General features: G+C 36.7%; 1 protein-coding gene across 1 annotated transcript; it reads right to left on the reverse strand.

The window, feature by feature from the left end:
• Nucleotides 1–3492: 3492 nt before the first annotated feature.
• On the reverse strand, nt 3493–12433 carry LOC128509274 (interferon-induced protein 44-like). The gene is made up of 7 exons (XM_053480928.1): nt 11814–12433; nt 8503–8554; nt 6679–6877; nt 6261–6413; nt 5813–5984; nt 5104–5204; nt 3493–4225 (listed from the first exon to the last, which is right to left on the reverse strand). Exons 1-7 carry the CDS (start codon nt 12346–12348, stop codon nt 4037–4039), a joined length of 1401 nt encoding a protein of 466 aa, XP_053336903.1. The 5' UTR covers nt 12349–12433; the 3' UTR covers nt 3493–4036.
• Nucleotides 12434–13119: the final 686 nt, after the last annotated feature.

The raw sequence follows: 13119 nt of genomic DNA on the forward strand, positions 1-13119 counted from the left end.
AAACAGGGAGTGCAAACCTGTAAAACAACAAACGTGAACCTTGTTCAGCCCTCAGCTTAGCACTGGCAGGTTTCTTAAAGGGCAAGCAGCTAATGGATGCACATTGGACTGCGGTTAAGCCAGTTTCTCTTAAAAATAAAAATAAATTCACTAAAATTCCTTAAGAAACATTATTATTATTATTATTATTATTATTAAAATTATTATTAAAATTATTATTATTATATTAAAGCATACAAATGGACCATGTGCACTGACATGCTACACTCTTGCCTTTATACTGTATGCAAAAATAAATAGAATTTTTTGATGAAAGTTAAATTATGCAAAAGTTTAAATTTTCAAAGTGAAAGTATACGGAAACATAAAAGTGTGGAAACAATGTACAGAAATCTAGGACTTTGATCTAGGACTTTGGATGATCTGCGAGCGACAGGTGAAACCGTACCTCCTACAAACATGGAGGAAGATAACTACAACTTCCAACCAACTCAGTGTGTGGTTCAAGATCAGAGTTTTACTGTCTGTTAGGGGTCCCAGGTCATGATGGATCCAAGCGCAGGAAGGGCACTACTTGAAATTTATTATGTTGTGTAGGGAAGTTGAGTGTGCAAAGAGAGAAAGCTGGATGCGGAATGTGGAAGCGCAGTAAGTCAGCAGAGAGCCTTGTGTGCGGCGTGACTCATGCAGGAATGTGGAAGTGTGGAGAGCCGACGAGAGCGAGGAGAAATCACGGAGGTTGATGGCTGGCTTTGCAGGGCTTAATCGTGGTCAAAGGCAAACAGGTTTCAGGGCCAAAGAGACGAGAGAGTCGGTATCAATAAAGCAGGGCATAGACAGAACCCTGTAGAATTAGGCTATGGTGGGCACTCAGTAATCTGGTGGCGTGGTGGCATCAGTGTGTGGTTTAAATAGGTAAGGGAGATGATTAATGATGGCGTACAGGTGTGTGGAGAGCGGAGGGTGAGGCGGTGAGATATACTGTAAGAAACAGTTGGAAACGTGGAGCAGGAGTGCTCATGTGATTATGGCAAAGCTGTGGTTTGGCTCTCACATCAATCACAGCTCTACGGCCAATCATAGGTGTCTGTGAGCTCACGCGAGCAGAAGGAGTGTACAGGGTTGTCCTCTGAGTGTGTTACACTGCCCCCAATTGTGTATGAGTAAGCAGTTTGATGCAGTTGGCTGGTGTCATGTGGTCCCGATCTGTTACCCCGTCACAAAAAAACTTCATTCACATCAACTGCTGCACAGAGCTTTATCAGTAAACTCCCAGCGTTATCCAAAATGATTGGATCACCATCTGACTCCAAAGTACTCGATCAGGCGCTCGATCAGATGCTTAAAGTCAGCGTTTTGTTATCCTCTAGATAATGTTTGTTTGTTCAACCATTAAGTTGTGTCCGACTCTTCATGACCTAATAGACCATGGCACACCAGGCCTTGCAAGATGCTATCAGTGGGGTTTTCTTGGTAAGGATAGAGGAGTGTGTTGCCGTTTCTTGGCCCTTTGCTGTTTTCGCTTTACATGCTTCCTCTGGGTAACATAATCCATAAGCATGGTATTAGTTTCCACTGGTATGTGGATGACACAGTTATATGCTTCAGTAAAGCCAGATGAGAGACAGCAGCTTAAAAAATTGAGGAAGGACATTAGACACTATGCATATTAACAAATGAGAGGCCAGAGAAAACCAAGCGTTCACCCAAATGATAGTTTTAATAAATCAAAAAGTATATATTAACTTAAAGAAAGCAATATTCAAATTTCAAATAAAATAAAATATTTAAAAAGGTCAAAAGAATCAAAGCTAAATTTAAACTAATAAACTTAGAAGAACTTAACTGAATCCAACTGACCTTAATATGAAGAACTTAAACCAAACTAAACATGAAAACAACTACCCTCAACTTCCCTAGACAAGACAATGATGGGTCGTTCATAAACGATTCGGTCTTTTTGAACGAATCTTTAACGTGACTCAGAAGAACGAGATCTTCTGTTTAAGTGTTTATTTTTTACTTGCATGCGCAAATCACCGCAAAACCTTCGTAGGTTATGTACAGGAAACAGAATTGAGCGATTCTTTCCCAATGACTCTTCTACTCTGAGTCATTCGTTCTTTTGTTACGTTACTCCTATAGACACTATTCAGTGCAGTACACAGGAAACAGAATTAAACGGTTCTCAACGAATCTTCAAGTCCCGTGTCGGTCGTTCTTTTGTCACATGACTTCCATAGATGCTATGCCATGCAATAGATTTAAAAGAACGAGGGACTCAGACTAGAAGATATGAGAGGTGAGCTACTCATTATTTATTACAATATGAATTAGCTGCACTGTAATATTTTCATTACTGGAACTATAGACAAAATTTTGTGTATGTAGACGTATTGGGGGTCATTTTATTAAAAATGCAGCATTTTATTTTATTTCTAATCAAAAGAATGAAATGAACTAAATGATTTAAAAAAAAAAAATTGTTCATTTTGATGAGATGAGAAGAACCGAGTCACTTAAATGATTCAAACTTCCCATCACTACAGTACAATGGGGAAACATTTAAAGGGATGGACCAGTCCATTTTTAAACACATAGGGGAAACTCAAGATCACAACAAAACTAAACAACCAAACTAACAAACATGGGGCAGTAAAATAACTAATATAATTAAACAGATATTAAAAAAAAAAAAAAAACAGAAAAATTAGAATAATAAATAATAAAAACCATATGCATATTGTCACGGTTAGCCCCTAGAGGGAGCCAGATGCAGAGACTCCATTTTGAGTTTAGTTGCGTTTTCTTGTGTTAGAACTTCATTTCCCAGAGTAGGAGAAAATTCCCATAAAATACAGCAACTCTTGATGTTTTTTTTTTTTTACATAGCTAAGGTGTTTTAAAATGGTTTTCACTGTACAATTTTTTTAGCAACTATGTAGGAAAAAGCAGTGACTTTCTTTTTTACTACATACTGTATAAACTGATAAAAAAAATCATATTAGTTTTAGAAACATGCATTTTCTGTAAGTAATCATCACAAAATAAAATCATAAAATATAATATTTAACAGAAATGCTTTTAGAAAATTCAATTCATTATAATAGGCATGAAAAAGTTAAATGTTGATAAAATCATAGTAATTACACAAGCTCTTTTAAGTACAACTAATTTGCAAGTATCAGGTAAAATGCACTTAACACTGAACTTTACATTCATAAAGATATTAAGCACGTTATCTACATATATATTAGTTTTACATTATAGTTACTTAAAATATTTAATTTAAGTTCGATTTTAATAAACATTATTTTAATTAAAATATTGAGTAAATCTTAAATATTAAGTCAGTAAATATAGTATATAAATGTTTTGCATTATTTAGTTTATGCATATACATTATATTACGTCTATTTGTGATAAATGTTACCAAATTAATGTAATAAATTTCTTTACCCATTTAATAAATCACAAATCACACAGGACAAATTTGATAAAATGTTTATTTTGTCAACATTAAACACCAAAGAATAGGAAAAATGTTAAATCAGTATTACATATATTAAATTTACTGTATGTATACATTTCCACTTGCCTGACTGAGTCTAGCATTGCAGTGTTATAGCTCCATGTAAAAACAGCCACAGCTCCTCCACCCTCAATTTACCTCCCATGTCAATATACCGCTCAGAGCCTCCCATGTCCCTGTACAGGATACAAGTCCCATAGAGAATGATTGAGTAAAAGTGAGGGAGTTATTAAATCCAGAGCATCTTTGCATAAGCTGGAATCTTCTTACTGATTTACTATACACACTGGACATACTAAAAAATACTGCCCTCTAGTGTACAGATAAAGTAAAACACTTTAAAGCACATCACACAGTATGTTTTCAGTACATCATTTGCTAAAAAATAATAATAATAAAATATTGGTATAGCTTTTGTTTTTTTGCCCGTTATTATCTGTTTATTGTATTTTATTAACATGTATGCCTTAATAAACCCTTTTGTCCCCTTCAGATTGTACAAGCCTAGTCTTCATGTTTAACTGTACAGGGATACTGATCTTCAAGTGTATCGTCTACAGCCCGTAGGATGCTTGTAACCACAGTCAAAAGCAGGATGTCAGTTTTGCAGTCCACAGTCAGCTCAGAAACGTAATTTTTTACTGGCAGCACGTAGGACAATGGCAAACCCACCAACTCAGCTGCTTTCTGCATCTATGTACAGGCAAGGGAGGGACATAAAACAGTGAAAGTTTTATAAATATAATATATTTATAAAACATTATATATATAAGCTATCTGATTTTTATTTCTTTCTACATTGTAAAGGAATGCTGAAGGCGTCCAAAAATGCATTAATCTCCTTTGAACAGTTAATGGTGAGATGTTTCTGCTACTTCTGCTCTGTAAAGACTTCATAACGCCTCTAATCTGAGGTGCTGTTAATTGGTCATTTTTCAGGCTGATAACTCTAAATGAACTTCTCGTCTGCGGCAGAGGTAGGTTTTGGTCTCGCCCTCCTGGGACGGCCTTCATGAGAGCCAGTTTCATTATGGTGCTTGACGGATTTTGCAAATGCACTTGACAATACTGTTCTTGTAAGAACTATTATAGAAAGGCTGACCTCTGTGTCTTAAAATAACAACTTACTGATGTTTTTCTTGTTGTTATGTAATTACTAACTCTCATACTGTATATGTTATTTTATAGTTTTGAAATTCCCAGTATTGTTGTAGAATGTAGAAAATAAATCACTAAACAAAAACAAAAAAAAGAAATTTCCAAGTGTTCTAAAACTTTTGAATGGTAGTTTATATATATACAGTAAATAGATAGATAGATAGATAGATAGATAGATAGATAGATAGATAGATAGTATAACATTTAGATTTTTTTTTTTAATAAAAAGCTCTGAACACTGTGGGTAATTAAAAAAATAGATGCAGAACCTAATTAATATCAGGGCTGTGAAAGCAAGACCTGTAATTTTAAATTACAGGTTTTTATTTGCTTTATTTGGAAAGTTACTTTGGATAAAAGTATTTGAAAAATGCATAAATTAAACTGTAAGCCTAAAGAACACTGTACAGTACCTTATCTTTCACAGTTTGGCTGGAGTAGATATGCTTCAAGTCATCTTGTACTGCCGGGCACACCTGGTCAACATGAGTGAGCAAAATCACCTGAGGGATACCTGTACAGTGTGGAGCGGGGAAAAAAAAAAATTCAAACTATAGACCATAAAATAAGTAATCATTCATCAACCTACAGTACACCACTCATTGTTCATATCTACATCAAATAAAATTATATAGTTTAAATGAAGCTAGATGTAGTTTTTGTTCTTGAATGATTCATAGGTTATTGTGTGGCCTAACAAACAATTCTCTGAAACTGCTCAGGTACTGTACTGTACATTGACTGGACTGAAAATGAGAGCTAAATACTAGACAAAAATAAGCCAAGTACAAGTCTGGTTCTTTGAAAGCAAAATTTGGAGAAATGAGAAGTGGCCCATAATTTTTGCACCGTACTTTATATTGCCACTAATGAGGAAATGACTACAGAAATCAACTGATTGGAAAAGCATGCAGCAGATTTTACATTACACAGTTGACAAACTGTCAAACTTTATTAAAATAGTAATTAGTTCACATAAACCAAATTTGAATTTCAGCATTAACCAAAAATGCTAATGAATGTAGTACTAAACACAAGGTTTTAATGTTAAGCAGAATAACTACATACCTGTACTGTCTGGTATAGCCAGGAGGGCAAAAAGCACAGGATAAGGTATCTTACCCAGGTCTGATAGGGTGGTGTTTAACTTCCTAAGTGTGGATTTCAGGCTGCTGGGGTATGATGTCAACTTGAAGGCATCGAGTGTAAAGAGGGCACAGTGAGCCTGCTCATTTAGTGAAGGGTTTGCTTTGTATCCGCTTATTGCATCTGTGATTGGAGAATCAGGCTGGAACTGGAGCAACAAAGTGGACAGTAGACTGTAAAACATTATGCAGATTTAAAAAAGCTCTGTAAAACATTACTGCTTATTAATAATGCCAATATCTAATAAAAAAGCAGGAAGGAGTAGCAATCTTAATCATACTGTACAGTACCTTGACTATTTATCTGTTGAAAGAATTTTTAAATGCCATAAATGTATGCAGTTGTGAGGGACTATTTATATACACTATCACTGAAGACCAATCGTACTGTATAGCCAACTTCTAATAAGTTATTAAAGCTGTACCTTATATCCTTTTTGAACATGGCCCTTTATAACAGCCAGCGCATCAGAGAAACAGAGACCAGCGACCTCGTCGTCTCCTAATGCCAGCACATCACAGAGACTCAGAACAGTCGGGGAACCTCCTTTCTCTCCATGGATATCATAGATTGTCAGCTGGGGAAAAGAAGAAACAGGCAGCAGTGTGTTGCTATTAAATACTATTAAAGATGTTTAATTCAACATAACCCATGAGTTAAAAAAAAGAAACCCACAAATGCATCAATAAGTACACACTTTTACAAAAACAAGTGCATGTGTTCTGAAAGTTATGGTTGAATAAGTCTCATAAAAATTAGGGGTGTGCTGTATGGAGGTTTATTTATTAGTTTTTACAAATAAATAAATAAAATAAAAATGTAATTTAAAAGATTTTTACAACCTTCTTAGTGAACCCATTTACTGCAGTGCCGACGTTGGGCAGATGAACAATTCGCTTGTACATGGTGGATCTGATGGAGTTAATGAAGCAGGATTTCCCAGAACCCACTGGGCCCAAGAGCAAAGCCTTAACCTGTGACACTGGAAACTTTGATGGCAGCTTAAAGGAGACAAATTCCTGCCTTAGGTCTTCTCTTGCCCTAAACAACAGAGGAAAATTTGGAATAAATTTCAATTAGGTGGAATAGGCACAGTCGTTGTTTTACCTTGTTCCAGACCCACCAATATTTACAAACATTATTTTCCAGTTAACCTACTTACAGGTTAGGTTATTGTTTGTTTGATTCTATGTTAAAAATTTTTAGTAATTATGCCTGCATGAAGTCATGCATAGACGGTAAACTGTAAGCAGGTGTATGAAATGTTATCTTTTACATGAACCTTAAGAAAATAAATGCTCATATATGCACTGTCGTATTTATATTGGTTTTAATAAAAGTGCACTAGAATGCGTTCAACTTCATGACTAGCTCATTCAGAATCAGGTATTTATTGTAGATTGTTTGACGCAATTTTCTTGTCATACATTTCCGTGCACAGCGCGTTAAACCCTCCTAAAGCCCAGCTTCACTGGAACTCTATGGGCAGCACAGAGGAGCTTTTTTCACTGCAGAAAAGCTGGACGGTGATTAAATAAATGCACCAAAATCATCACTTCCAGGGAAGCTCAGCTTCTCTGGGAGTGAATGGAGCAGTGGGCGGGCCAGGACACTGGGCTGCTGCATGATGATTGGAGGAGCTGTTTAATGGGCGGAACCCCTTTTTTGATTGACAGCACGTCTTAAGTATACATCAGCACGAAAGAGATTCGAGTTCAGTCCCATGCGGATTTGCAGGTAAAGTGGTACAACGAACTGCTGCACTCTGTATTGTTTGCTGGTAATATAAACCATTTTTGTTCGTACAAATCATTCTTTAAATAATAACAAAAAACATATTATAGCGTTCTTGACTTTGCCCCTTGTTTCAGAATTGTAAAGTTAGTTCGTTCATATAATTTAAAGTAGCTTGTGGACTACTTTAGGGGAAACTAGCCAGCTAGCAAGCTGTGCATAATGTAGAAGGCAGACACAGAATATGCTATTGTTGACCTGCTTTTGGCAAAACCATTTAGTAGTCTTCCTTACGAAGAGAGACTCAGAATTAAACGGCAGGGAAGACCAATGCCTAAGATTGATCTGGTGCAAAAATCAGGAAAAAATAACAGTTTTTTTTCTGCTCTCCTGATATGACAAGGTGAACTGGCTGACTGGGAGTGCTGTGACAAAGAAAATGTACTGTTGGCCATGCCTTGAGCAACCTTGCTCTCCTGGCCATTGAGAGGAAACTGGTTAAGTCCCTGGAAAAGATGGCCGATTAGTACGACAGGGTCACAGACCATTTTCTGCAAAAAGAAACAGAGGGCAGATTTTTGTACAAATAACATAATGAATTTCGTGATAAAGGCCTAATATGAGCTTCCCCTGTTTTAAAAGCTAGCAGCCGCCACTTCTGTATACAGTATTAGCATCTAATGAAGGACCTTTAATATCCACTCTAAAATTCTTGTCCATGAACAATTTCTCCACTCTGTCAATTAAACAGACCTCAGTAGAGGCATGACAGAGCAGATAATATTTAGATTGTGTATCACAGCAATGAAACAAACTCATGTAAGTAAGTCAAGCATATTGTAGCTGCATTGCACAACCCTCCCTATCTTATCACAAAGGTGGCTGGCAAGATAACAAGCCGGATACAGTCTAAACTTAAATCTGTGACTTACACATCTGTCCAAGACACTTCTCTCCACGGGGTAGGTAAAACACCAACCACATCTGAAATACAAACAAACATCAAAACAAACAACAGATATTGGGGTATTCCATGGTACCAGTTTTGGAAATAATTTAAAATACCCTTAAGTACAGTTCAGGCAATGTATTGTACTTATATAGAGAAAATAGCAAACTAAAATATTTTCTGGGTCCCTGGTTTTGTTCCATAATTGACTATATACAGTACATGCCGAAAAAATACCAATACTATGAGTCTGTCACCGGTTGAAAAGGTTTTGTTTTCTTGGTCCACTTTGGTAGGTCCTGACTGCTGTGGACCAGAAACATCAAACAAGAGCTGCAGTTTTGGAGTTAATCTGACCTAGTTCTCTAGTCATCATAATTTGGCCTCCTATCATAGCTATAGTTACAAAATCTCATTACAATGGCAACTGAGTGACTTTGAAAAGGGACATACTGTATTGTGCTGGCTAGATGACTAGGTCGGAGCAACCCCAATACTGCAACTCTCATGGGATGTTTTCTACCAAAAGTGGTCCAAGGAAGAAAAGCTGGTGAAAAAAAGGCGATCCCCTCTGACTGATGGGAATAGGGTATGCAGGCTAGCTTATGCAGTTCGATCCAATAAAAGAGCTACTGTAGCTTGAATTGCTAAAAAGATTAATGCTGATTCTGATGGAAAGATGTCAGAACACACAGTGAATCACTATTTTAATTGCAAATAGGGAGCTCTATTAATATTAAACTGATATGGTTAATCAGTGTACAGTGAACCCACGGATTGCGAGTAACGCGGTTTGTGAGTGTTCCGCAAGACGAGCAAAGGTTTTTAATAAATTTTGCCTTGAAAAACGAACAAGTCCTGGTTTACGAGTATTATGTATTATTGTTACGAACAGTACACTTTTTTTTTTCCTTGTGTATGTTCTATTTTCTGTTTAACGCTTCTAGGTGCCGCCTACTTTCAGGACACTATTGGTGGATGTGCCTGTCAATCATCGTTGGTCACTTGTGACGTCGTGTGGTCTCCGCCAATTGCGATCTGCTCTGATGCCCTTAAAACAGAAGTGGCATCGGGAAGATGGAGGGCTGCTTGACTTGGCGTGTCACTGTTGTGTTGTGTTGTGTTGTGTTGTGTTGTGTTGTCCGTCTTCTGCTACTATTTTAACCGCTTGTGAGACTTCCGAGGGACTGGTTAGAATGATCTGTGTAAAGTTGTCTCTGGTGACATCTGTGTTCTTGTTGAATGAGTGCCTTTGATACTATTAGCCCGCTTAAGCTCCACTTAAACTAACTGCCGTCTTTCAGACAACGGAGACGTGGAACAGCCTAGTAAGTCACGTGACATACACACCTTGCAAGTAGGAGTTTTTTTATGTATTAGATACACTAGTATAGCGAAGTGCGCTAAATATGTATTTTTGTGTTTTTAGTTAAGTTCAGGGCGCATTTGCGCTGAAGACCTTTTTTTCATATTTTTGTTTGCTTATTTAGAGGACTGGGAGGAGACAGTGGGGGTTCTTTTTGTTATATTTATTTCTTTGAGTTTCTAGCGCCACTTCTAGTTCCCTCTCCCGTTTGTCTTGGTTATATAATTTATTGTTGTTTATTATTTTTGTTGTCTTAAATGTTTGTTAATATTCATGGCTTGGGAGCAATAAATCTTTTGCGGTGCTAATTTGAGTGTCCCTTGTTTCTCTTGCCACATACTAAGCTTTTTCCCTTGGTCATCTCAATGTTACTCCTTTTTAAATTCCTAGACAAAATTTCCATCAAAGGTCGTAACAATTATGCATGTGCTTCTTGTTTTGACACCAAGCGTCACATGATCATAACTGAGCCAATGTTTTTCCTCTCTCTTGCGCTGTGAAATTGTGGGTAATCGTCTCCACCGCTGGGTCACCGTGTCCCCACTGGTATAATCAACATCTGTGCACACGTTTACTGTTTACTTTAACACTGTGACCACGTGTGTGTGTGTGTGTGTGTGTGTGTGTGTGTGTGTGTAAAACATATTTTATTTTGTGTTTGTGTGTACTGTTTTTTATGATACACATGTGTGCATGTGTAAAGCAATAGAAAGTCTTATTAGAGTGGTTAAAGATCCATTTTCTCCCTCAGCCTGTCGTTATGTGTGCGCGAGCGTAATTTGACAGTTTTGGAATAATTTTCTCTCTCTCTCTCTCTCTCTCACCTTTAGCCTCTCGCCTTTACACGTGTGTGTGTTTGTGTGTGTGTGTGAAGCACACCCTCTACACCCTCTACACCCACACATGCGCAAACACATACACACACTTTGCTCTACACAAAAACTCTCACTGTCGCCATTCTTTTTAAAGGTAAAGTGCAGGTTTATTTGTTTGTTTTACTTTACAGCAGTGGTTCCGTTAGTATGCGCTCACACAAGTGTCATTAGCGATGTTCCTTGCTAATTTTTCCAACAAAACAGTCTTTCCATTATTGTCTGTGTGTGTGTGTTAGCTTCACACACAAACACTCACAATTATTTTTATGTATTTTTTTTTTGGGCTGTGTAATGAATTATTTGAGTTTCCTTTATTTCTTATGGGAAAATTCTATTTGGTTTACAAGTGTTTTGGAATAGGACTCTGCTCCTGGAAAGAATTGTGCTCATAAACCAAGATTCCACTGTCTTCTTCTTCTTCTTTGTCTTTCGGCTGTTCCCTTTTAGGGGTCGCCACAGCGACTCATCTGCCTCCATCTAACCCTATCCTCTGCATCCTCTTCTCTCACACCATCTAACTTCATGTCCTCTCTCACTGCATCCATAAATGAAACCAAGGTTCCACTGTAATTGTTTTATTGTATTATGAGCAATAGTGAAAACAATTCTAAAAGTATTTTTGCATAATGTACTGTATATAGTATAAGAATCTTGAAATTATGTTTAATCTGAAGTATTTCAAGATAAAAAGTTTAGTAATAAAGGTAGCTTTTAAGTTTCAGTGGATAGACATTTAAGTAGAATTCTTTACTACAAATTATAAGTAGTATAAACTGTTACAGTATAGTATTTGGCCAATATATTTACAAAAGGGAAATACAAAATGGATAAGAATTGTTTTATAGTGGACATCACCTGGCCAGTTAAACTAAGCTTTAAGATTAGTCAAAGGTCGGTCCAAAAATAAATATTGACATAATAACTACACAAAAATCATCTTTGTCAAACTGAAACTGATGAAAAGGTTTAAACACTCCATTGAAATAAGTTTAGTATATTCAGTTAGTTTTTTTTTTTTTTAGTTTAATATTTATGGTGAATAGTTAAATGTACCTTGGACACGGTGCAGCTCCACATTTACACAGCAAATGTTGTTCTCCTGTGGCCATGTTGTTCCATAGGTCTCATCTGTGCAGAAGCTCACATTCCAGCAGCCATTACCTGATTTTAGTTTTAAGCAGCTTCCAAAAAAGATAGAGGCTACAATCTGAGAAGAGACCCTTACAGCTCCAAACCCAGCAGGTTGAACTGGATTTTGTTGGTTGGTGACCGTGACTGCTTTGGCTGGGTTTATCACTGGAAACCGTGTGGCATCGTGCTCAGTCAATTCAAACACAAAAGCTTCTGCATCAGAGAAGTCTGTTCCATGTTTCAGGGATTTACTTACATAAGCTCCTCTGACTGATCCCGACTGCGGGAACACAATGAGCAAAAAATTGCCGCTTTTGTCGAAACTGGAGAGGAGCTGACTGATTTGGGCTCCATGATGACTGCTCTTGTACAGAAGATGAAAACGAACAGGAGTGGAGAAAAACCTTTGCAGCTTTGCCTCCTTCTCATTGCCCAGGGAAGACACGATGGAAGCCATAACAGAAATTTATTATTCAGAGAAGAATACAAAAAGCAGGCTTGTAGTTAAGAAAGTATGCAACCTAGGTGTGCAGTATGTGCAACACCATAAGTCTTTCAGGAAATGAAATCGAAACTTAACAAACCCTCCTCTGCTCAGCACTGGCAATTTTTTAAAGGGGAAGCAGTTCTTATTCATTTACTCATAGATAAAGTTAAATAGAAGGACTCTGTCATTTGTGTGTTTGTGTCTGTGTGTGTGATTTTATAAAAGGACATAAAAAAGAGCATGGTTGTAAAGGAATAGTGGGTTCTGCCTTGTACCACTCAATCACTGCTCAGTCTTGAGCTACCGTTGTCATGTGTAACTGTGCAGTTCTGGTTCTACCGGGTGTAAGTGACAGCATGAAGGAGCTTTTTTTAAAAAAAAGAGAGGTTTTTCCCCGCAATCTGTTAAAATTAAGTACATTATTCAAAGCTTTTTGACACAGTATGTAAGGAAAGAAATAGGATATAGGTAAGCAGTTTATTCAAATAAAAATTTTATTTGTCACATACACAGTCATACACAGTATAATATAAGGTGAAATGCTTAAAGGATGCCCATGACCTTTAAAAAAAAAGATTATTAATAAGAAATAAATACTGTATGGAAAAAAAATAAGAAATAAATATAGAAAATAACTTCAGCTAATAAAAGAAAAATATATCTATAGAAGATAAGACAAAATATAAAATATAAGAAAACCTAGCTATACAAATAAAGGACAAAAGTTTAAACAAAGGAACT

This window comes from Clarias gariepinus, chromosome 2, assembly GCF_024256425.1.
Source record: "Clarias gariepinus isolate MV-2021 ecotype Netherlands chromosome 2, CGAR_prim_01v2, whole genome shotgun sequence".
Lineage (NCBI taxonomy): Eukaryota > Metazoa > Chordata > Actinopteri > Siluriformes > Clariidae > Clarias > Clarias gariepinus.

What these genes read in the sequence shown, in the direction of transcription:
- LOC128509274 (XM_053480928.1), bottom strand. Translation starts at nt 12,348, where the DNA reads ATGGCTTCCATCGTGTCTTCCCTGGGCAATGAGAAGGAGGCAAAGCTG. An exon ending in GGAGCTGCACCGTGTCCAAG is followed by an intron (nt 8,555 to 11,813) that starts GTACATTTAACT and finishes TTTGTATTTCAG; the next exon opens with ATGTGGTTGGTGTTTTACCT. An exon ending in ATGTTCAAAAAGGATATAAG is followed by an intron (nt 5,985 to 6,260) that starts GTACAGCTTTAA and finishes TTGTTGCTCCAG; the next exon opens with TTCCAGCCTGATTCTCCAAT.